This window comes from Coloeus monedula (assembly GCF_965178545.1).
Source record: "Coloeus monedula genome assembly, chromosome: 5".
Lineage (NCBI taxonomy): Eukaryota > Metazoa > Chordata > Aves > Passeriformes > Corvidae > Coloeus > Coloeus monedula.
The window spans coordinates 16,914,137-16,937,563 of NC_138785.1; the positions used below are offsets into that span (position 1 = coordinate 16,914,137).

Below are 23,427 nucleotides of genomic sequence, written 5' to 3' on the forward strand. Positions count from 1 at the left end.
AAATCCATTCATGCCTCTGGCACTGTGGAAACTGAGATGCATCCACAGCATTGATTTCCCAACAAAGAGCATTACCTGACTTTACATATTTGAGGATTTACCACTAATCCGTTCCTCAAACCTTACACAACACTGAAACAAATCACACAACAATCAGCAGAAGAATGAAAGGACAGATGCCATCCCATGCACGGATCATACCCTTCAGCTCTCCAGTAACTGGTTCTGCACAAAACAGTTAAACAGACCACACTGTCAAGCAGAGCCAGAAATTCATGATGTACCTTGCATACAAAACACGTCTCATACACAATCTGAGTTCCCAATTTTGATTTGTCAAGAGAAAGCACATTTCTAAGCCTTCTGGGAAGCACAAACCTTGATATCTGCTCGAGTCCATAGACTGTTGGAAATGGTGACTCATGCATGAATTCCCACTACCCATTAATCTCAAAGTGTAAGCACTTATGCAGCAATAATGGTGTTTTAATGTCCTGGCAAAAATGGGAAAAAATGGTTAGCAGAATTTGGGAGTGACTGTCAAGGAAATGAAGATAAAGGCCATGCTTGGAGGACAGCAAGAACAAGGAAGGGACAGGAAAAAAGAAGTCAGAAGTTACAGAGTACAGCTCTCCAAACCAAATGGGAGTTCAGCTACCACCTGTTTCCAAAAGCTGTTTTCCCACTCAGCTCTGTGCAATATCCCTCAAAACAATCTGTGGCTGACTAAACACAAACCCCTCCTACATTACAAACCCAGCCTAAAATGTACATTTTAGTTAGGCATCTTTTGAAATTCTATCTTGCATAACTCACAGAAGTGAACACAGAATATGGACAGAGTCCCAAGCAGCGCCAGGGGAGGTTTAGGTTGGACATTAGGAAGAATTCCTTCACAGAAAGGGTGATTAGGCATTGGAATGGGCTGCTAATGGAGGTGGTGGAGTCACCATCCCTGAAGGTGTTTAAGGAAAGACTGGATGTGGCATTCAGTGCCATGGTCTGGTTGACATGGAAGTGTCTGGTCAAAGGTTGGACTCAACAATCTCAGAGGTCTTTTCCAACCTCAGTGATTCTGCGATTCTGTGAAGTGACAGTATATTTACAAATACCTGGTTTTATATATGGCATAAATGGTCCATATGAGAATGTTCTCAGACTCAGTAACTGTTTTCAATAATAAAGCAAAATTAGTTAGAATATGTAATCTGGCATTACAGTAAGAGCCCAACTGTTGCTCAGTCTGACAGAAATAGAGGTGTTTCAGGAATCTTAATTTTCAGTATTTTGGAATACTAAATGCAAGCAACCAACCCAGACATATGCAGTACAAGTACATGACTATTTTATTATCCCTCTTGTACTTAACATGAAATTGTTGAGAATTTTTTTTTAATTTTTTTCAGAACTGTTTTTCAGTGCTGAGTTCCTTTGTTCAAGCTGCTGCTGCATAAATACATACATTATGGGAATTGCATCTGCCATTCACATGATTTCCAAGTTAATACTAACACAGCATATCTTTAACATCAAGATATGCACTGTGCATTGCAGATCCAAGACAAATGCAATTTCCATCCACTGTGAAACAATCCTGCAACCACCTCATTTCCATCATGGATCTGTGTATCCTTGCCACTCTACAGACAGCTGCCGTTTATGCAGTTCATGGCTAACACTGCTGGACTTCCCACATTGAAACCAGGGAAGTCCACCCATGCCTGCGATGCATTTCTGCAGCTGTCCCTGCTCAGCCTCACCAACAGCTGGAGACTGGTGATGACACATCCAAGCACAGTTCAATTTAGTCCCTGGAAGTATTCCCTGATAATAAACTTGCAGGAATGAAATTAAGCATGGAGTTATCAAAAAGAGGTTTGGCCTTTGAAAAGGAGGCTGAAGAGAGGATGGTTGGCACCTTAAAAAAAGAAGTGAGGCAGTGGGTAACAGGTAAGCAAACTGTGTTCACAGAACAGCAGACAGTAAAATTTCATGTACAATCAAACAGTGCTATCAAAGTTCCAACTGAGGGGATTATAATCTGCTGTCTAAACTCAAAGTCTTTTTAAAAGGCAACAATTGTGAAACATCCTAAAAACAGTACTATTTTCTGTAGGATCAAGAAAATAAAGTGATAAAGTGAAATAATAATTTGGAAATACTACTACTAGTATTACTACTGCTGTGTGTCAGAATGGTTTTCACACACAGATAATGCACATAATCCTTTACGTTAGCCTGCAGTGTTTCGTACAAAATCACAGATCTGCACAGTTGAGTAAACAACAAATTAACTGAGGGATAGTGAGTACCAACATTCCCAGATGACACCAGGCCCAGCAGCCTGAGGCACATGCTAAGACTACCTCTGTGTAGTGACAAAACATTTACACAAGTGAAGGATTCGCCACGTGAAAGGGAGAACTGCTAATTAATGCCTACATCCAGATAAACTGCACAGGAAGAATCTGACGTGTGCAAACAGCCACTTTTGCTTATTTAAGCCGATGAGTCACGTGATTAATTGCCACACTTTGCATTGTTCAGATAAGGTGTAAAGGTACAAACAAGAAAGAACCTACCAGGACTTTCCACCCGCTTGTAGTGGTAGGGATTGATGCAAACCTCCTTCTGTTTTGAACCAAAGGGGAACTCACAGCATTCCAGAGGTTTCAGTTCGTGATGGCTCTGCAGGTCCGGCCAGCGCCACACTCTGCAGTAAATGACGTGTGGGAGCCCTTTCCGGTGAGACACCTGGAGCCGGCCGTCCAAAGAACGAGGAATTGTGACGCAGTTGCTGGGCTGACCAGGACAGCTTAGTGCTTTTTCCAGCTCCTCCATAGCACCCTTTTTCTTCTTCAGTTTTTTCACTAATGCATCAACAGCTTTCTCTGCCCATTTCTCTTCTTCATCCCCTTGCTTCCACCCCAACAGCCTCTTCACTGCTGGGCTGGTGAAGGAGAATAAACTTGTTACATTCATGGTGACCCCGCTGTTGTGATACCACAGAACCAAGCAGGAACGACTGCCCTGTTCTTCCACCACCACCAGGGTACAGCAGATTGTGTCAGCAGTCAAAAGCAGCCTGGATCAAACAGTTCTGGTCCCTTCTCCTTTTCAATCCTCCAGTCCCAGGAAGGCAGAGCTAACATTCCCCCTTGATGGTCACAACCTTTTCATTATTCTAAATCCTTCTGGTTGACAACCTAAAGCAGAGTATCAGAGAAAGAGAAAGAGAAACAAAAACAGAAAGAGAAAGAAAAAAAAAGGATTTTATCTTTCAAGTTAACATACAGCAGTTAAAATGTCCCCCACCTCAACCCAGAAGAACGGTGCGATCAAAAAACAACCAACAACAAAACAAGAACAAAGTGCTGACAGGACTCAAGGCACATCTGATGAAAACTTTAGCAGAAGGACCTGCTACTGAACCCAGTATATCCCTATATTAGAAATGTTATTCACATTAATCTAGCCTAAAACAGTCCCCCAATTTAAATTTTTTACTATTAAGTGTGAGGGGTGCTACACTCTGCCTGTCAGCTGTTGCAACCTTAACCAGCAAAACATCCCAAGGAAGCAGTGCAGGATCACTAATGCTTTTTTTTATTATTTAGTTTAGAGAGCAGCTAGAAGCAATATTCCTCAACAGCAATGTGCTGCCCAACTCTCTCCAAATTGCCACGCATGAAGTTCAAAAATCACTGCACTAGACCTGAGTGTAACTCAAACTGAAAAAAAAACCCAGTTCAGTTTCACCTCTGACTTACTTTGAGGAACAAAGCAAAAAAAAAAAAAAAGAAGAAAGTGAAACTAGAAAGATCTTAGCTCTCACTCACTCACAAGAGAAAGAAAACCACATGTGCCCACCCCACCCAAGAGCCCTCAGAGCTCCTAAGCAGACTGTGAGGGAAGACTATCATGAACTTCACTGATTACACACACTGACCCTTCCTGCTGCCATGTCTGCCTGATATACTCAAGGACACATGAAGGAGTGGGAAGGATGAGGAAGTCCAGATAAGAGGATTTTAAACAGCCAGTGGTCCCCAAGCTGGGAGACAAGGAATGGGACTGAAGCGATGGGTCAAGAGGGGAAGGAACACCACACTTGAAGGAGTCCCAGCTGTGAGTAGCAGGTTTTGTCCTTGTCCAGGCTGGAAGCAAGCAAAAGGCTCTGGCAAGGGAAACAGAAGAGACCCGGGACTGGCAGGGAGGGGAAAATGAGACAAAGAGTACCACACCACTGATTTTCAAATAGACAGACAAGACAGGAAACATATCCTGGACTGGATACCAACAGGTTGAAGAGGAAGGGGGAAGGGGAAAAGGATATTAATGTTTTTGTTGCCACCAGAACAACACAAAAAACACCCAACCAACCAGCAATCTATACACACAGAGAATAGAAGGTGTCAGCACATCCACATCAGACAGGATTTCACAGCTATACTAAGAGAGGATTGCAGACCTTAAAATTGCAAATGCTATGGCACACTTACCCTCTTGACTGTCATACACTGCAATGGTTTTATAGTATACCATTATACTTGAAGAAATTTAAGCTGAAAACCATCCACTTTATTCAAATTAGCCTGTCACTAAAACAGTTATCTAATTGCAGAGGTTCGGTTTTATTAGGCTGAATGCATAAACTACATTTATGTGAACAATGGTTATGGACTAAGACACAGGCCATGTCTACCTACACTTCAAACTGGTACATCCCATTTCTTTTATGCTGTATTTGAAATAATAATGTTAATGCAAGGGAAGATTTGCATGAGCCTGCGGCAAATTTAAGAATCTGTTTTGTTACGTGGGCATGTGCTATACTGTTAAATGAACTGAAACTCCATTACTGTCACTGACTGTAGTCCAGGTATGCTTTATCCTTACATGCACTGTAAAGTGCTCTATTAAAATGCTGTGCTAATTTAATAACTGAATTACCAGAACCAGCACACAGGAATGTGCTTTAAATATGTTTGTAACTGAGTTATTCTCAATTCATATATAGTCTGTATCTTAATCAATATTCTAAATATCTTTTTTCTGCACTTTTCAAGCAAAAGATACAAGTTCCACATACAAAAGTTACAAGTTCCAGTAGTATACCAAGTAAAGCTTTCTCCTTCACATCCATCTGAATTAAACAAAAAAGATTTAAAGGGCTTGAGTTGAAGCTCTAATAAAGGAGAAAGCACAAAGCCTACGTTTTGACCCAAGCTTCATTCAACATCAATAATGTTTGCAAATGTGGTTCTACCTAGGCCTGACCCATTTTTCACCAAGCTACTTGCTGTGAAAAAGGAGAAGTCCTGTCTATTAAGACTGTATGTTTATATCAGTGCCTGAAAATACAACCCTAACATGGGCTAGTACATGAGTTCTGCACAGACTAAGATGACAGATGCAGCCCCAAGCAGTCAGACCAAAGGAACAGATTCTCTGAAGTTTTTGGATCAAATCCTGCAGCACACACACATCCCACTCCCACAGTCATGCACTCCAAAACAAGTTTCACCCTCACCATCAAAGCTACGGTGGCATCTCTGTGACAACAGCTGCTGGGAGCAGGAGGAACAGCATTAGGCAGAGCGCTTGGAGGTGAGCTTGGGAGTAATGCAGCTCAGCAGGACACAGCTGGCCACCAGCCTCCAGCCAGGGATTCCTGCTGAAGTCCTGCCTCCAAAACAAAGCCTAAGCACACCCCAAGCCCTGAACAAGCAGCAAGATAAGGGAAGAGGGACAAAACTCACAGGCTGCTGTACACTAGTTTCTCTAAGCTCCAAAACCAATATTAAGCTAAAAAAACCCAAAAAACAAACAAACAGACAAAGAAAAAAACAACAATAAAACCAAACAAATAAAACCCAAACCACAGTGTATGTGGAGATTTTCGTTTCCAAGAAGCAGAGAGCTCGTCCGCAGGGCTGAGCCCTTGCCAGTACATTCCATTTCCCTTTCTGCCACTCTTGGTTTCTGCACTGCATCATTTCCTGTATTGCTTCTGCACAAAGTGGTCTTATCAGCTGGAAGTGCAAAATAAAGATTAAACCACGAGTCAGCAGATGACACAGTCTGCGTCTTTCTTCCCCAAATCCACGTGCTCTTCTGGGAAAGTGGGAATTAGTATTTCCAACAGCTGAGTGACCACCAGCCCTTGAAGGGTCTCTTTATTCATGAGGTAGGGACAGAACAGATACCTAGGCAAAACAACAGGGCACTCTCCAAAAAGCAGTCCGGCAATAGTTTAAAGGAAGTTGAGTATTACCCACTTATCAGACACTCTCTACACATCCAAACCCATGCACTTTTTATTATGCATTCTGTCTGCTGATGGATGAGTTGGAATCAACAAACTTCTTTCAAATCCCAATGTTGTTTTATTTGTCTTCCTTCACTGCTATTGTCTTTTTTTGTCATCTTTGGATTAACACACAAACCTGTACGCAGCCTATGAAAAAATAAGTGAGCATTATATTTTTATATATCTGTTTGGCCAGCCTTGTATTTAAACAAACATATTCAGGCAAAATGCCTAAGACTGAAGTTCTATTTTTCTAGCCCTCAAAGAAGAGATAGCTACTCCGTCAGCAACATGAAGCAGACAGTAAAATATTCAACGAGACTGCTTTCAAATTCCCACAGGAGATCCCATAGGAAACTGTCCCATTTTGCATAAATGACTGTTTTTGATGGGTGGAGAAAGGGTTTAGACAATTAGATGATCCTCTCCCAGAGGGGTGGATGGGGGAGCAAAACAACTTCTAGCCCAAGTTTCAGGCAAACAAGAAGTGACTCTAACTCTCCTACTAATTTCGTTATTTGTATTACAGGCTCAGTGATGCAGGCAAAAAGGATCCTATTAAATATTTTTAATATATGCTTAGCACAGTTAGACATAAAAATGGGCAGGAACCACAGTGAACCACAGAGAAAACTGTCTAGTCTATGACTACATTTTAAAAATTCAATTTATCTTAGTCAACATACCTCTTCCCAGCATCCATTACTTAGTAACACTATAAAGAAACAACAAGCAGAGAGATTTTAATTTGCTTCTTTAAAAATATTTAGTCATTTACCTGCTCTGAGAGACATATATTTTTAGCAATTCATGTATTCAGTACAATATTTAGACTTTTTTTCTTAAAAAAAAAAACAATCAAAAAACAGATTTTGGCATAGAAGCCAGGGAGCTGTCTCTTTATTCTGGCAGGAACTATCTCCATGTACAGTTTTTATGTATTACTAAAAGGCACAAAGTCTAAGCAGCTGCAATGGTAGAATGTGTAACAACATATTGTGCACTAACTTCATCTAGCTCCCTATTCTTAGAGCAAGCAGCAAAAAGTTTTGATTTCTTTCTTCAAGTAATGTGCTTCGTGAAACAGAAAGTCCGGAGTCTTCTGCTGAATTACCCTCCTTTTAGTCAACAAATTCTTTCTTTGCACCTTTTTATGGCAGAAGATCAGATCTTGCTCAGCTTGGAAAAATGCACTAAACCTGGCAGAAACCTCACTGAATTACAATACACATGTAAAAAGAAAGCACATTTCACATCACAGTGCTGTAGAACTCATTAGAGAGCATGTACAGAACCTGACTTGGCTTTCCTTGTAGGTTTGGAAAATGACAAAGAGAAAAAAGAAAAAAATTATCTATTTTATGTTCTCTTGGCATGGTAGAAAGAACTCAAAAAAACATTGAAATAAGCAATCCTGTGTTCTGATATACAACATATCATTCAAGGAAAGAGATACACACTGGTGTTAAAAATACCTCATCATACCTAACAGAGTAGGCAGGGTTTTTCCTGACACTGCATTAGACTCCTTTCCTTACTTAGATCCAGCAAGGGCCAGGAGGATGGGTATCTCCAGCCTGTCCTGTGAAGTAACCTCTGTAACAGCCCAAAACACCCAGTCTGCATCAAAACTCCTCTTGGGCCATCCATCCCTCGTGCTATTTGGCTGAGGGATTGCCCTTCCAAGAAAACCTCCCATGTACCACAGTACAGTCCACAGGGAAAATCCTGTCAGATACCTACAAGCACCCTTTAGTTCAGCAGGCGGGGGGAGAGCAAAATGAAACCGCAGGGCAATGCAGGATTTACCAGTGGAGGGAAGGAGGGCAACAGTGACCCAAAACCCACAAACCCCACTGCTCTGTTAGTCCAGAGCATGAAGGGATAACCTTACACTTTCAGTATCTGCCAGCTCCTTCCCAGTGCTCCCCACAGTTCAAACCAAGAACACAGTGTTCGGCCAGTTTCTACAGCAAACCACAGCTTTTCTCCTGCCCGCCTCCCCACTCAGCTTCTGGCACACAAGGCATTGCTCCTTGCCCTTGAAGTCTCAACTGTCACGACTGCAAGAGTAAAACAATAGCAAATTCTTACAGGTTTTCTGGATTTGAAGGTACCAGATTTGAAAGATTTATGGTAACTTCACTGTTGCTTCTCCAGAAAAAATACCTGCTTTCCATACACATTAGAAACCGAATCCTGTGTTACAATACAACTAAAATGGCACAAAAGTCTTTCTAAGCTAGTATATCATTGTGAGAAGAACATGGCAAAGGTTCTTTCCCAGTTTTAACAGACATGCATCAACAATTAGATTTGTCCTTGTCCTGGTTAAGAACATTTCTTCCCAATACCTTTGCTGGTTTTGACCTACTGAAAACCATACTCCTGAAAACAAATTTAAGCACCACGTCCTTCATGAGTTTTATCTCACCTTCATTAAAGCACAGCTCCACCATGGTTACAACACTAACACTCTACAGCCTCTTAAGTGATCACCAGATCCTCAAATCCTGCCTTTGTCACCAGAGGTGAAAAACACACTGCTGAATTTTACCCTCTCCTGCCTTCAGATGCATGTGAGATTCCACAAAGTCACAACACACCAGCTCTTCCTCTACCGCCTGCAGGTCTCCTTGCCGTGCTTATTTTATATAAATTTTATATTGCCAAGACTACAGGAAAAAACTAAAACCAAGTTTGCCAAGATACTTGGTCAGGAAGCTGGGTAAGCCTGGTGCACAGCAGAGCTAGTACAAGTAGGATGATCAAAACGTCCACCCAGGTGTGGACAAATCCCTTCTGGTGCTGGCGAGCAGTCGGACTGAATCGGATGTGCTTTCAAAGACTATCTCTAAAACCACAGCCTAGTGCCTTAACCAAGGTCAGGAAGGAACTGTAACTTGATGATTCAGTCAAAACTCTGCCACAGATGGGATTGCAAAATATGAACTTCACTAAAATAACCTATAAGATGAATACAAGGCTGTGAATCACAAAACTTGCCAGAATAGTGTTCATAAGGTGTTTTTTTCCCTAAATGCTATGAAGGAAGACACTCTTCATTCTTCCCTCTCTCCAAGCTAAAGGCCTCTCAGAGAAATCCTCAAACTATGACAAGACATTCAAAAGAAGAACATATCCAAAGAAACAGTTGTCAAGGAACAGAATTAATTACCAGCCATCACAGTGGGTATTGTGCATCTTTGGGGCAGGTTTATCCATTTCACTTGTGCTGTGGAGTACTTAAACTCCACGCATTGTCCTACTAGGAACTAAGAGCACTCAGGAGTACAGAAGCAGCCAAGGATCTCTCAGTCAGCATTGTTAGATGACACAGACCAAGTCCTGAAAAATGCAGAAGAACCTCTAAGACCAGTCCGGAGCACTGGCTATGGCTTTGTGAACATCCACAAAGATGCCAGGACTAGCCTAGCTGTTAAAGTAAGTCAGAAGTCCTCTTCTAAAAGGTGAAAAAGCTGGGGAAAACAGATTTTTTTTTTCCCTTTCATCATAAAACTCCATATAACTCCCTTTTTCCACAGAGACCATTCCCTTTCCTGACTTTTTGAACTGTCTTCAGAAAACAGGTGTTGTTTACAACAATAACAAACACACATCTGTGTGGGTGTGTTAATACACACAAAGGCAGGATAACTGAAACCTCTTCCTATATTTAGATCTGTCTGGTCAGCTCTAATTGCATAATTTAATCAAAACCCTCTCCAACGGAAACACATCCATATTCATCACAGGCATCAAAGGAAACATCTTTACAAACTATATCCTTTTACAAACCAACACATGGTCCCACATCACTTGTCCAATTGTTGAATTCCTCCTTTGGGAAGGGCATGGAATTTTATTTCTTTTTATCAGCCGAAAAAAGCATTTCCCTCCAATTCATCAGCACAGGGCGGGAGGAACTTCCTTCACAGGTGAGATGGGGAAAATTTACTGACATGTCACTTTCAGGGATTTTTTTAGGCAGTTAAAACATACATCTGCAGCATAAAGGAAAATCTTTAAAACAGAAAAGAAAGAAAAATGTCCATCACCACTCAGGCATCAAAATTTTTGACTGAAGCTCATAAAATGCAAGATGTGTTTTGTCTTCAGAGAACAGCACAGTCTAGCACAGACTGCATGAATTTAAAAAGGGGTTTGTCAGCCCCAGCCAGAGCAGCGCTCCAATGGGGTATTTTTTAAGGAGGGGAACCCCACCAAACACACTCCAGTTATGCTCAGCTGAGGCAAGTCACTGCTCCTCCAAATGATTCATTTCACCAAGAGCATGCACCAATACAGTTACATCAGCTGCATTAAACCACTTCTAAAGACTGTGACCCAGACTTCATTTATCAGAGATTAAGTAAAGATGTTAAATTACAGCTCAAGAGCCTCAGCTTTAAACAGAATCCTTCACCAAAGCAAGAGATGACAAAAACTGAGAAGAAAAATTACTTACTAATAAAAGAGTTATTGGGTCAAGCCTCAGCAAAGCAGAACAAACTGATGAAAATTAAACCAAAAAAGTAATGCTGTTAAATGAAATGAATCTTCCCACAAATTAGTCCCCCATCCACCATTTATACACCTGAAATAAGAATAATCAGTTTGCCAGCACTGAAGACATTACAGTGCATTTCATGAGATGCATGCTTTACTCTTTTTAAAGGATTCCTCCAGCTTGCCTGGTTTTTGCCTTATCTGTAAAAACTAAAGAGCTATTTTTTCGCCTTCGAACAAATTTTAAACCACTGTACCTTCTCCACGGCTTTAAAATGTCTGTGTTGAATTTCGTCAAGTGTCCTGCAATTCACAACTACCATTCGGGACAGAGAAAGTGTTTGAAGATGACACAGCTTTCCAAGCCAAGTTTATACAACTCAGACACAAACACCAATATTTGCCAGACTTCTACAGTCCAATGAAACATTATTTAATTACAGCATGCCATGAGTGGCCTTCTGAAAACCGGGACTGGACTTCAGATGACATGAAGCCCAATGTGCTCCAGGTCCTCAGGACAGGGAGCAGCAGCTGCACGACCCCATCACAGCATATACTCCCTGGCAGTTCCTTGGTATTTATCAAACCACCCTAAGTCACAGACCCTTTATAAATGGAAGACCACAGTGTTTACAGATGGCCCTTCAGCTTCCATACAGGACAATTAAACTCTCCAAAGATTACAACCTACAGGCAAGTACAAATTTTTAGGGATCCTCCTGAGACCAAATCAAGGGCACTCTGGGTTACCATTTAAAATACACCTGCAAACACATATGTAAGGTTGATCGTGGCCTTTACCAGCAGGTGAGGTGCAATTCTGAGTGTGCCTACACTAAAAACAGACCCAGAAGTCACAGACACACCTTTCCCCTTCCAAAAGGGCAAAACAAGGGTGCAGCCATACACGAGGAGTCAGAGAGATACAAAAAACTGTGGGATGAGGCAAAAGCAGCTGTCACAGCCCTGTGCCAGAACATCTGCAGAATCTCACATCAAACTGTTTTCTCATATTCCTGAGATCAAGGCTTTGGAGCATTCTGTACAAAGGCTTCAACCCACAGATAGGAACTGATAGTTAATACAGCAGTTGGGAACAGCATAGCTTGAAAGGAAGTGGGAGATATCCTCCTACACTGCTTACTGGGAATACTGAGGTTTTACAACAGGAGAAAAGGGCTGTAATCTGTCTGTCTGATCCCCTCGTTATCTGTAAGCTTTTCATGATTTTTGGAAGAGGAACCAAGTCACAAAAAGAATTACTCAGTACCCTTTCCTTATCTGCAAGCTTTTCTTATTAACAGAGCCTGTATGACTCTGCATATGGCAATAAGGCAGCCTATTAATCACTCCACCATAATTTTTCGAGACCAGTTTGAAGTTTCAAAATTCAAATTTGGCAAAGTTGCAAGTCTCTTACAGCCAAGACACCAAAACACAGCATTTTCCAAACAGCCCATACTCTGCAAGGTCAGCAGCAGGCTAGCTTAAAACAGCCATAAGGCTTCCAAATTTTCCACTGCTGCTGCTGCCTGCTACTGAACAAACAGTCATAGCTGGCCTGGTACTGAGGATAAACAGAAGAACTCCAAGCTCCAAAGTCACAAAGTGAGGCTGCAAGGGTGAACTTCCAGCACTTGTAGCTTTCCAAGACTACTTACTTCTAGGCCACAAGCTAGTGCACAGAAAGAACACACAAAGATTTCGGATTCTTTGTCTTTAGCTGTTAACACAAGATGCTTTTAATTCTGGGGTTGACACCAGCGCTCCCCAGCTCCAAAGATAAGAAGCCTTTAGCCTCAAACAACCCTGGCCTGCTGGCTGGCTGGAAGATTGAGAGCCCTCATGTACCAAGTCAGTGAAAGCAAGAAGGTAGGCAAAGGTGTGATGGAAAAAATCAGGAATATGAGACCTGAGCCAAAGCAGCCTGCCATCAGCACTCCCAGTTCACAAACCACAGCAGACGTGTCGGGTCTGACCATGAGCAAGAATCATTCCTGATAAACCAGTGGGGAGAAGGGCAAAGGGAACAGTTATCCAGTCAACTGCAGTAAATAGCCCTGGAGCATTTATGCCAGTTACGGTGATGATTTCTGCAAAGAAGCCTCTAGCCAAGCCAGAGAAAAAATTAAAAAGATGTTACAGTCAGATTCCCATGGTCTAGAGAGTTCCTCAGCACAGCAGAAGGCTACAAGGGAATTCAGTGAGTACCTTGCTCCAGCACTAGGAAAAGCAGTAGCTCCCACTACTAGGGAAATACCTACAGTTTGCATTTTAAATCTGCAGATAGTCTAATTCCTAAAAGTTAAGAAACATACTACAGCGATGCAAGTAACAAGAAAGAATAAGGGCTTTCAAACACATTTACTATATAACACCAAAACAAATGCTTTCTACATTTCCTCTGAGGAAAGTGGATTGAAAGCCAAAATGTGAAAGTGATTTATGCAGTGGTGCAGTACCCAGGAAAGCTACAAACAGTGCATTGGCTCACACCACAGATCAGCTTCAGGTGTCCTAACTATCTTCACTGGCAGCAATTTCTGGTAACACCAATCTACTTTTACAGAAGGGGTTTTAGGGGATTAAGTATTTACCTTTTCTCTGATTTCTTGATAATGCTGCTAACTGTACCCAGTCTGCCAATTGTTTCAAGTTCTTTCATCCTCTGAAGAGGAAAATAAAGTTTCTACTACCAAGAAGTTAAACTCGGACACTCTTTTCCTCCTGAGGAAAACCACTTGTCCTGTCTCACACAGGACGAGCACTAGATGCGTTCTGCTCATCTGCTTGCACTAAACTAGAAAACATCTCTAAGACAGCTTGCAGTTTATACCAGCAAAACAACACTTGACCAGAAAAGCTTGTTTAAGTGTTGCTCTCCATCCGTCCTCCCTCACCCCCAATAAAAGACACTGCACCATTAATCACTGTCGTTTTGCTGCCAATAGAGCTACACTGGGGCTTTGTGGCTGACGTAACTGTTGGCAGTCGAGTCCCTGCTAATCACCAACATAAGTATCTGGGAAAAAAACCCTGTAAATTAGACCTTTCCTTGGCAAGCGTATTAAGGAAGTCTTCATCTGGGAGTGCTACAGCACTGTCCTGTGACTGGCTACCTCCAGCAGCTGCCTTGGGCCAGCAAGGTCACAGGTCCACAAGCCAGTGAGCAGCCCCAAGGGCTCACTCCCACCCAGAGAGAAAAGGTTTCTCTTTACTCCCTTATCCCAGCCTCGGTACTGCAACATAACTTCCCTCTACCTGTCAGTCAGTTCACCTTCCTAACCTGGCAAAACCAACATAAACCAAAAAACACGTTCTGCGGGGTCAGCTCAGAGCACTGAAGTCACCCAGCCAGCCTATGCGAAGAAATCCCTGGCTGGGGCTGAGAGAAGCCCAACTCTTAAGAGTTCTTTGCATCTTGGGGAGCTGCCACCCCCAAATTTTAAGTGATATCCAGGTCAAAGATTAGCTCACACTCAGACATGAGTACTTCAGCTTATTTGCAAAACCTGCTCTCATCCCTAGGGCAAGGCGCCCTGCCTTGGCTGGTTCTGAATAACCAAACACTCCAGCAAGCAATTCAACCCCCCTCTAATGCCACTGCCTTCTGCTCTAGTAACTAGACTGAAAACTTGGGGAAAAAAAGAGTGATTTCATATCCATCTATCCAAAAATACCACACAATGCAGAGTTTAAAGCCGAGAGCATCTATAAAGTATTTTCCACATGAAATATAATACGACACATTACAGAAACTGTAATTACTTTATCCTAAGTTTTTAAACTAATAAAGACAAAGACTTTTCCTTTGGCTACTATATCCAAGAGAAAGCACTTAACACTGACACTAGCCAGCATGGATAATAAAGGGCCTGTTATTAAATATGCCAGACTGTAAAGCCAGCAGCGGGCAAAAATGCAAAACAAGAAACTGCAATAGTCAGGATGGCAACCTATATGTAAGCCAAGTTTTCCAAGACATTCAGCAAGGTCAAAATCCACATTTTTCAAATCAGTATAGTTCATCACTGCATTCACCAGGTAATTAGCAGAACTAAGATGATGACATAACTAAGGTCTGCTCTTTCTATCCATCCACCTATCTATCTCTCTCTCTCTCTCTCTCTCTCCTTAGCCATGAAAAGACGTATCTGACAAGAGCAAAGACCAAGAGAGAGTGTGAAGGGAGTTGCAATTCTGGTCCTGAATGTTAGACTCATGGTAAGACCTCAGTAAAGCCACTCGAGTTGGGTCTCTGTCCCTCTCATCTCCCTCTTCCCTCCCTGTACAGGGAAGCACACACTTTACATGTGTTTGGGATTCCTAAACTACACACTTGAAATTAAACCAGCATCATGGCATTATGCGTGTAACAATCTCAGAAGCCATCATGTACATGTTGACAGGTCCTTGAGATTCAAATAAATTTCAAATCTACTTTATTCACTGTTGGGAAAAACAAGAGCAGTTGTCACACAACTGGAAAAACAGAAGTCATCTGAACATGGTCCTGGGCAACCTGTGTGGCTGTGACTGAGGAGGAGGCTGGACCAGATGACCTCCAGGGGTCCCTTCCAATATCAACTGTACTGTGATTCCATGAAGTTCTCAAAACAACCACCTGCCAATTAATTTGATCACATCAGAAAAGCAACTGGTTCAAGGAAACTGGGTAGAACTCCGCTTGCCTCGGCACAAGAACAAAATCATATCAAGTGCTACTACACTGAGGCAGGGACCGAGCTCTGTTTGCTGCGCATAGGCAGAGGCACAAGAAAGCTGCTTTCTCCCTGATTTTGACCACTTCAGAGAATCCAGAAGCCTTCTGAGTTGCCTCACTCTTCCTCCCTTCATGCTTCTACCCCTGAAGTGTGACTTCATGTATGGCTCTGTTCCATTAAAACACAAGTCCTCATCACTGTCACCTTGCTTTGCATACAACCCTGGTTAAGAAACCACTTTTCCACCCCATTTTTCACTGCTTGTGAGCTACTGGAAGATTCTGATCTACAGAGGTTCCCATCCCATGCTCATCACTATAGCTCCAGATACCTTAAGCAATCATGACTAAGCCCTGTCATGTTCACATCCCATTTGTCTCCCAGCCTATCTGCAAAAGCAGGATGGACTATTTTATTACACATGGAATTAAGTCAACAGAAAAAAAAATCATCTTGTAGTTTGCAGTTTTACTAACCTGAATAAAGCCCCTCCTAGGTTAAAATAAATCCAAACCCGCCTTCCCCAAAGTATATTTCAGCCCGGAAACCATAACAGTGATAAAAATATGTCAAATTTCACACCAGAGCATTTAGATATCAAGAGAAAGACCCTTCATCAAACAGGACTGTGTTTTATTGACGAGCCAGTTTCAGTAACTTTTCAGGACCTGGGAGCAGAATCTATACTCCTAAGCAGGTGCTAGTGTGTGGCCTAACTTGAAAGTAAATTTCTTGCTTCATGTAAGACAGCTTGGAAACCCTTGAAAAAAAGACAACTGGCCAACAGTGAGCAACGGTGTTCTGCCAACTATTCTGTCCTACCAAAACACTAGCAAAGTTTGTTTTACAACATTTTGGGAGGGCTAGAAAGGAAAGGACGAGGAGTTAAAAAACAACAGAGAACAAAAAAACCCAACCCATATATTTTTTGCTATTCTTCAGCTGTCTAAATTACAGGGACACTCCGGAGAATTAAACCATCAACTGAAAGAGCAGGAGATGTCAGTTTCACACCACGTTCCACCCTCTCTCTTACACACACTACCATGTTTATCTTGACAGAATTTTGGGACCCTTCTTTCCCCTGTCACAGAAAATATGTCCAGTTACAAGTTACATATTTTTTCCCTCAATAGATCAGTTCAATCAAAGTCCTTACTAGTAAGATACAGGTAAGACAACAAGGGCGTTTGATTAATTCCTCCCACGTCAATATTCAAATGAAACCCAGCAGATACAAAGGTGAAATACACTGGCAGAATGAAGTCAAATATGCAGCTCATTAACAGCATCTGACCAAACAGCAGATGTGTCCTCCTTCTATCACCCTTAGAAACACATTTAAGTGGAAACCACAATTTGCTGCAACATGATTCTCCAGTTATTTACTTCATCTTTAACCAAAACTGATTTTAAGCTTTTAAGCATTTAAACAGCATCTAAGTATTTATATATAAATAGTTATTACATACACAGACCTTGATAAATTTACAGACTCTTCTCAACTATATATAGGTGCAGCCTACCTTCCTCTGATTCAAATAATTTAACTTTCAACAGCAGTGACTATTATTTTAGGTATTAATATGTCCACACACACATATAGCATACCTATCCACTCTGAAGGGTCCTATATACACACCACTGTAAGAATAAAATATCTTTAAGAGTCTCATGCCCTGGTTTCAACATGCTACACCAGACAGAATGCTGATTATATTTCCAATTCCTGAAAGTGCTTGAAATCAGAAGTCTGAAATTATTTACAAGAAAAATATCTCAGTAATTCAATCTTTCATGTAAACACAGAAGAATGAGATACCAGTTGGCAGCTGAGCAAAGTGAGAAATAAAAGCAAGTAATCAACTATGGTCACTGCATGCACCAATCAATCTGAACATACGAGGTTCTCTGAACTCACAGAAAACTTTTCAACCTGCTACAGGAGTGTCAAGTGTGTGCACATATGCTTTTTTTGCTTTCATCTACTCAGACACATCCTTAAACATGTACATCAGTCTTGCCACCTCTGCAGAAGAACCTCTGTGATGCTGTAAACCCTGAAATCCAAGTTCTATTCACGGATGAAATCTGTAATGAGAGGACATATTTTCAGCTGCCCCTCAAACAATAGTTCCAAGTACTGAAAGAAGGTCCATCAGTCAAAACTGGAGGGCAGATGTGATTCTTACACCCATGCTGGGGAAAGACACAAGGAGACAGCGAAAACTCTCATGATTCTGTCTATAACCACTTCAGCAATGTAAAAACTTTTAATGGGTATCTTATTTTCAAGTTACCCAATATTGGATTGATAGTCCATAGATCACTTTGATGTGGATTGGCATTTTAGTAGTTTTAATGACAAAAACATGCAAGTGATATACTTCTGAATACCATTAAGTGCTATAATTCAGACTGTCTACACTGACTTAGACAATCTCATCTGCTGCCATGTTGGGAAGAGTGTTCCCTTTACGAGTACAGAAATATGAAATAATGCTTCAGAAATCACTGGTGAACCACATTAATGATTTGCTTACATGCCAAGTCAACATAATAGTTGGGTTTGGATGATACTGCTTTGAACAGTGCCTAAATATAATGACTTATATAAGGGCATGTTTAAAAATAATTTGTTTTCCTCCTTGTACTCTAGACTTCGCCTGTGCATGCTGGAGAAAGGGTGGGGGAAGAACCAAACGGGAGAGACTGGTGACATCTGTTCTAATATCCTTCTCCTGACTGGATAACACATATTGGAATAAAAGTGACATAGTCCAGAACAATCACAGATCTATGTTAGAATGACCAAATTGTGCAAGTGTCCAGAATAGCTCTACTGGTCAGGTTCCTCTACAATGGCAAGTCTAGAGAGGGGAAGAAAAAAGCTTCAGCTCCTGATGTAAACTCAGCTTCTACACAGTCTCCCAAGACAGTAGTCCACCAGAAGAGTACAACTGAGCAAAGCAATCTGTGCTTGCAGAAAACCCTTTGGAATCTAATGATGGCTCCACTCAGCTGCTGTGTGGCACTATGGTCACAGCCCTACAACCCTTCCACCAGAGCAATCCCACGACCGCAGCTCCTGACACATCCTTCCTCCTTTCCCAAAATAAAAAAGTAATAAAAATGGACCCATCTCCACAGCTCGGCAGAGTTCAGTGTTCTGTGCGTGGAATACTTGACCTCACACAGGCTAATTAGGAGTAGTGTGCTCGCCCTTTGTTCCTATTAAACTAGGACGAACTTCCAGTGCCAACATATGCAGGCGTCAAATGGATGCAGGGAGAGATCCCGTATGATCTGGTATCATTCTAGAAAATGTTTTCATTCCTTGAAATCAGCCCATTTTACTAAATGCTTGCCTTCTCTATCCCGTTAAAAAACAAAGGCGTCCCCCCCCTCAAATACACAGCAACCCGAAAAGCTTCTGTAATGCAAATTACCATTTGTCTGAGGATGAGGATAGGGATCTTTGTGGCAGACATTAGCCAGCCAAGGGTGTTCTCACCCCTGAATCCACTTTCTGTAAAGCCCTCTACAAAAGGCCCAATCAAACATTCTCTCTGGTTATTTCAAATCTTGAAGAATAGCAACATTCTAATGGAAATAATTATACCTCAGACTGCAGGGATACAACACTAAAACTTTAAAAATATCAATTCAAAATTACTTCCTTCTCATCCCAAGCAAAACCCTCCATTCTATAAAAAAAACTCTATGCTGTTCTACAGCTTGAACAAAATAGCTTGAGAATTGCAAGATGCCTGCGTAGATGAGCCTGTAAGTCACCAGCATTTCAAACCTTGCTTGCCAACTTGGGGTCTGTATTTTCAACTCGAATTTTCCACTCAGTACATTTCAAAGGAAAGCTTCTAGGAACTGCATATCATCTTTTAACTATTAAGACTGGTATGCATGCAGTTTTTTGCTATACACAGAAGAAAGGCCAGTGGAAAAACATTAGTCTGCTGTTACTACAGGGAAAAACAGTGAAGTTTTTATGGGCAGAATAGCCTTTTCCCTACTCTGAAAGCAAAACTGGGTGAGTTTGTCATGAAAACCTAAACCAGAAATTAAAAAAATAACCAGAAACAAAACCAACAAACCTCCCACACATCGGTAGGATCACTTCATTAACCATAAAGCAATTTGTGCAATCTGACTTTCATTTTCACAGATTTTATGGTTCTCTCTCCAATACAGTGGTTTCTTCATCTGCACTGACACAGCAAAAGACAGATCCACATCCACATTTTAAAAGCCACTGCACTCCAAAGTGAGTTTTAATTCTTTTATCTGCCTCTCAAAAAGCACCTTAGCTAAAGCACATGCTGTTGGGGTGCAAATTAACCTGGAGACTAATAAATCTCTTACCACTAGTGACCATTTATTTTCTCTGCTTCACTTGCATGCCTCAAAATTTTTTTTTTTTTACTTACATTTATGACTAAAAATAATGTATGTTTCTTTCTTGGCTGGGAGAAACTCAGGAGATTAAAAATTCACACCAATTCAGGTATGAGGAGTTGGTTTAAACACTAACAAATGCAAAACTCTCAAATCCCCAAGCAGCACACTGCCTAGCAGAAAGAAGAAAAAAAAGTCATTTTTGCAGGATTTTTCCCAAAACACATCATAGTAATTTTACCAGCAGAAACAGCAAGACCTAAGATGCTGAATATTTAGCAAACATTTTACTACCTGTGGCATGCTATTTTCTAGGGCTGTTAGAGGAAAACACGAATCTGAAGCCACAGTTGTCTTCACTAAGAAAAGCACAGTGACCTATGCCAACTCATATTCACAATTAGAGACTCTGTTCTAGAATAAGTTTGGCCATATAGTTCAAGCAATGACTAAAATGCTCAGTCCTATACAAGAACTCAGATCTGCAGGAACATTTCAACAGGCAGTTACAAACTTCAGTAGGCTAGAAATTCTAGGGGGAAAAAAGCCAAACAATTGGATTGTTTTCTGGTTTGTTCCTTTGATATCTGATAGCACAGTCTGCAGGTAAAGTCTAGTTGATCCTTGAGAAAGGATATATAAATTTCAGAGATTCACTCACAGCCACTTCCTCACACACACATCCCAAAGCTGCAAATTCCTTCATCTATTTCAGCTCCTAATGACTGCAAGAAAGAGATTGAGAGTCAACCTAAATTGGTTCAGCTTTTACTCTTCACAGGGCCACAAGTGTTAATTTCAACTTATCTTTGCGTAACTTAAATAATAAACACGGTGCTCTCTTTATTTGATTCTTAAACCAGCCGTATCTGAAGCACAATGGGACATGTCACAGATACTTGCTTTGCTGCCCTCATAATATGGTTTAATTATGATGACTGAACTAACAGGCTCACATCATAGACTTTTACAGGTTGACCCTGTGTCATCCTGATGTATCATTTTGCACCAGTTCAGTGCTGTAAATCAATTTAAGATCTCCAGCAGGTTGAAAAGGCTGGTAATGATGCTTTCTCTGCAGTCTCTGGGGACTCCACATTATACACAACTTACATTATTTATAAAGCTGAGATGATGCCTCCATTAGGCCTGTAAGACTACTCAAATGAGCTTTTATTTTACACACATGGCTTGGGCTCCACAGAGCAGAACACTGGCAATATGTAATATCCAGTGCATTCATGCTCTAATTTAAAAAAAAACCCCAAACAGTCATAACCCATTCGTTTTTAAAATTTAAATCTTTATAGCAAGCAAAGAAACTCATAGCTCAATCTGAATAATTTCCCAGTACTCAGAAACACAAGTAGCACTTTTATTAACCTTTGTATTGCTTTTCTTTACATTCAGCTCTTTACTTTTGTGTTCAAACTACAGAGGAAAAGCAAACACCAGACTCATCAGCTTTCAAATATTTGATTTGATAGTTAATATTTATACCAAAACAGAAAGATCTCCATCTGTTTACTCAGTCACTTCTCTCAAATGTATTGGATCATCACATCTTTAAGGGTACACAAAAAAGCAAGTTGAACAGAACAGAGTAGGAAAAAAATGTATTTGATTACATACCCAATGCTAATGGGGTCAAAACAGACGCAAGGACAAATCCCTACCCTTAGGGTAACTTGATCATGCGTTGAACTGATCCTTTCTGGTAGCTGTGGAAGGCTTCTGGATCGCCCAAATCAAGCACCTATGCACAGTCTGAAGTAAATTGCAAGACTTCATCCCTAAGACCACAGCAAGAACTTCAGAAAGGGCCAGATCTCTCTCATTTTCTTACTGATGTTCTTCCAGTCACAGTAGAGAAGTGAGCACTCAAGACCTGCACTAAAATCCAGTGAGAATCTTGAAAAAGCTTCCTAGCATGGCTCTCTGGTTCAAGGTGGAAATTAAGTATTAATCAGCTGCGACTAAAAAACTCATGTCCCATAATTGAACCAAGTCACTACTCACAAGTAAAAGAAAAAAATAAGCCAAACTTAGGTTCCCTCGCATGATTTGCTCCTATTGTTTGACAGGACAAGGTGCATGCAGTCAACCACATGAAGAATTACAGACACACACCTGCAAAGAAAGGTGTTCTCTGTGGGCTGGGCTACAGTTTTTATTCTTACTCCTGAGTGCTGCTTAAAAACACATATAACTATTGGAAGAAAAAGTATTAAACAAGTTTTCTTTTTTTGACTTCCTCTCTGTGTGCAAAAGAAATACAAACTATCAGCTATGACAGCTCTTTCCTAAGACACATGTTATTTTTAAGGTGTAGTATCTTTGAACACTGACATCCATTAAACACTGACATGTTTCAGGCAATGATCTTTTCCATTTGCCTGTATCTGAAATACACATCTACTTTTACTCCTCCCCATCTGGCTCTAACAGTACTGTTTTTATTAACTTCTGTTTATAATACTTCCCCAAATAAAACTGTTACCTTTTAGACAGGCAGTAAGCATCATTTTATCCTAAAATACATCAAAATAACGATTAATTCTCAGAATAAGCTGTTCTTATCCAGATCTTGTAAAAGCAAACTGTAAGGTCGGACCACGTACCTTCTTCAGATTGATCTACTAACAAAAGAGCAATCACAGCAACCCTGCCTCGGTCAGAACTCCCTCTGACTTCAGTTTATATTAAAAAAAAAAAAAAAAGTCAGTATTTGGCCCAGATCCTTTTGAACGCATGACTGAATATCTCCACGCCAGTAAATTTTAATAAGCTTTAAAGATCTATATTCAGGATAAGATTATTTGGCTGTACGAGTATATGAAGCAATTATACTGAGGAGGGGGAAAATCTCAAGCATCCAAACCCTCTAACAGGGAAAAGGAAAAAAAAAGTGAACTTTCCTTGACCTCTAAGCACAGATTTGTCATTAAAGAAGAAAGGGGAGGGGGGGCAGGGGGGGGAACCAGGAGGGGAAGGGGCTGTTGAAAGAAAGAAAAGAAAGGAAAGGGGGGAAAAGAAGAAAGAAGATAAATTAGACAGAGAGGGACGCGGCTGGGCCGAGGCGGGAGGCGAAAGGCTGTTCCCGCACACACAAAGGCAGCCCCTGCCCCGGCCGGCCGGGGCTCCGCCGCGTCCCCGCGGGCCACGATGGGGCTGGGGCTGGGGAGGAGGCGCAGGACGGCGGCTTCCCGGCAGGGAAGGGCTTTGCCACCCGCCGGGCCCGGCGCGGCACCTACCCACCAACTTGGAGCCGGGAGCGGTCCCCGCCGGGCCGCCGCAGGGACGCCATCATGCCGGGAAGGAGAGCGGGAGCGCAGCGCTGCCCAGAGCCGCTCCCGCCGCGCCGCCCGGCCCCGCGGCCGGGAACCACCGCGGCAGCTCCGGGCAAGGAGCGAGCAGGAGGAGGAGGAGGATGCGCGGGCACAGCCGCCCGGCCCCGGGGGCAGC

At 41.7% G+C, this 23,427-nt stretch overlaps 1 protein-coding gene across 2 annotated transcripts in view; it reads right to left on the minus strand.

Moving 5' to 3' along the window:
• SMAD1 (SMAD family member 1) overlaps positions 1-23,427 on the minus strand; it is a 44,406-nt gene that overhangs the window by 20,819 nt on the left and 160 nt on the right. Inside the window, exons 1-2 of one of the 2 annotated variants that reach the window (XM_082281392.1) lie at positions 23,217-23,343; positions 2,583-3,206 (exon numbers count right to left, since the gene is read on the minus strand). In XM_082281392.1, the coding sequence (XP_082137518.1) occupies positions 2,583-2,982 (400 nt within the window). In that variant the 5' untranslated portion in view covers positions 2,983-3,206; positions 23,217-23,343. Of the gene's footprint in view, positions 1-2,582; positions 3,207-23,216; positions 23,344-23,427 lie in introns of those variants that run through there. The other variant, XM_082281391.1, reaches the window with a different exon arrangement.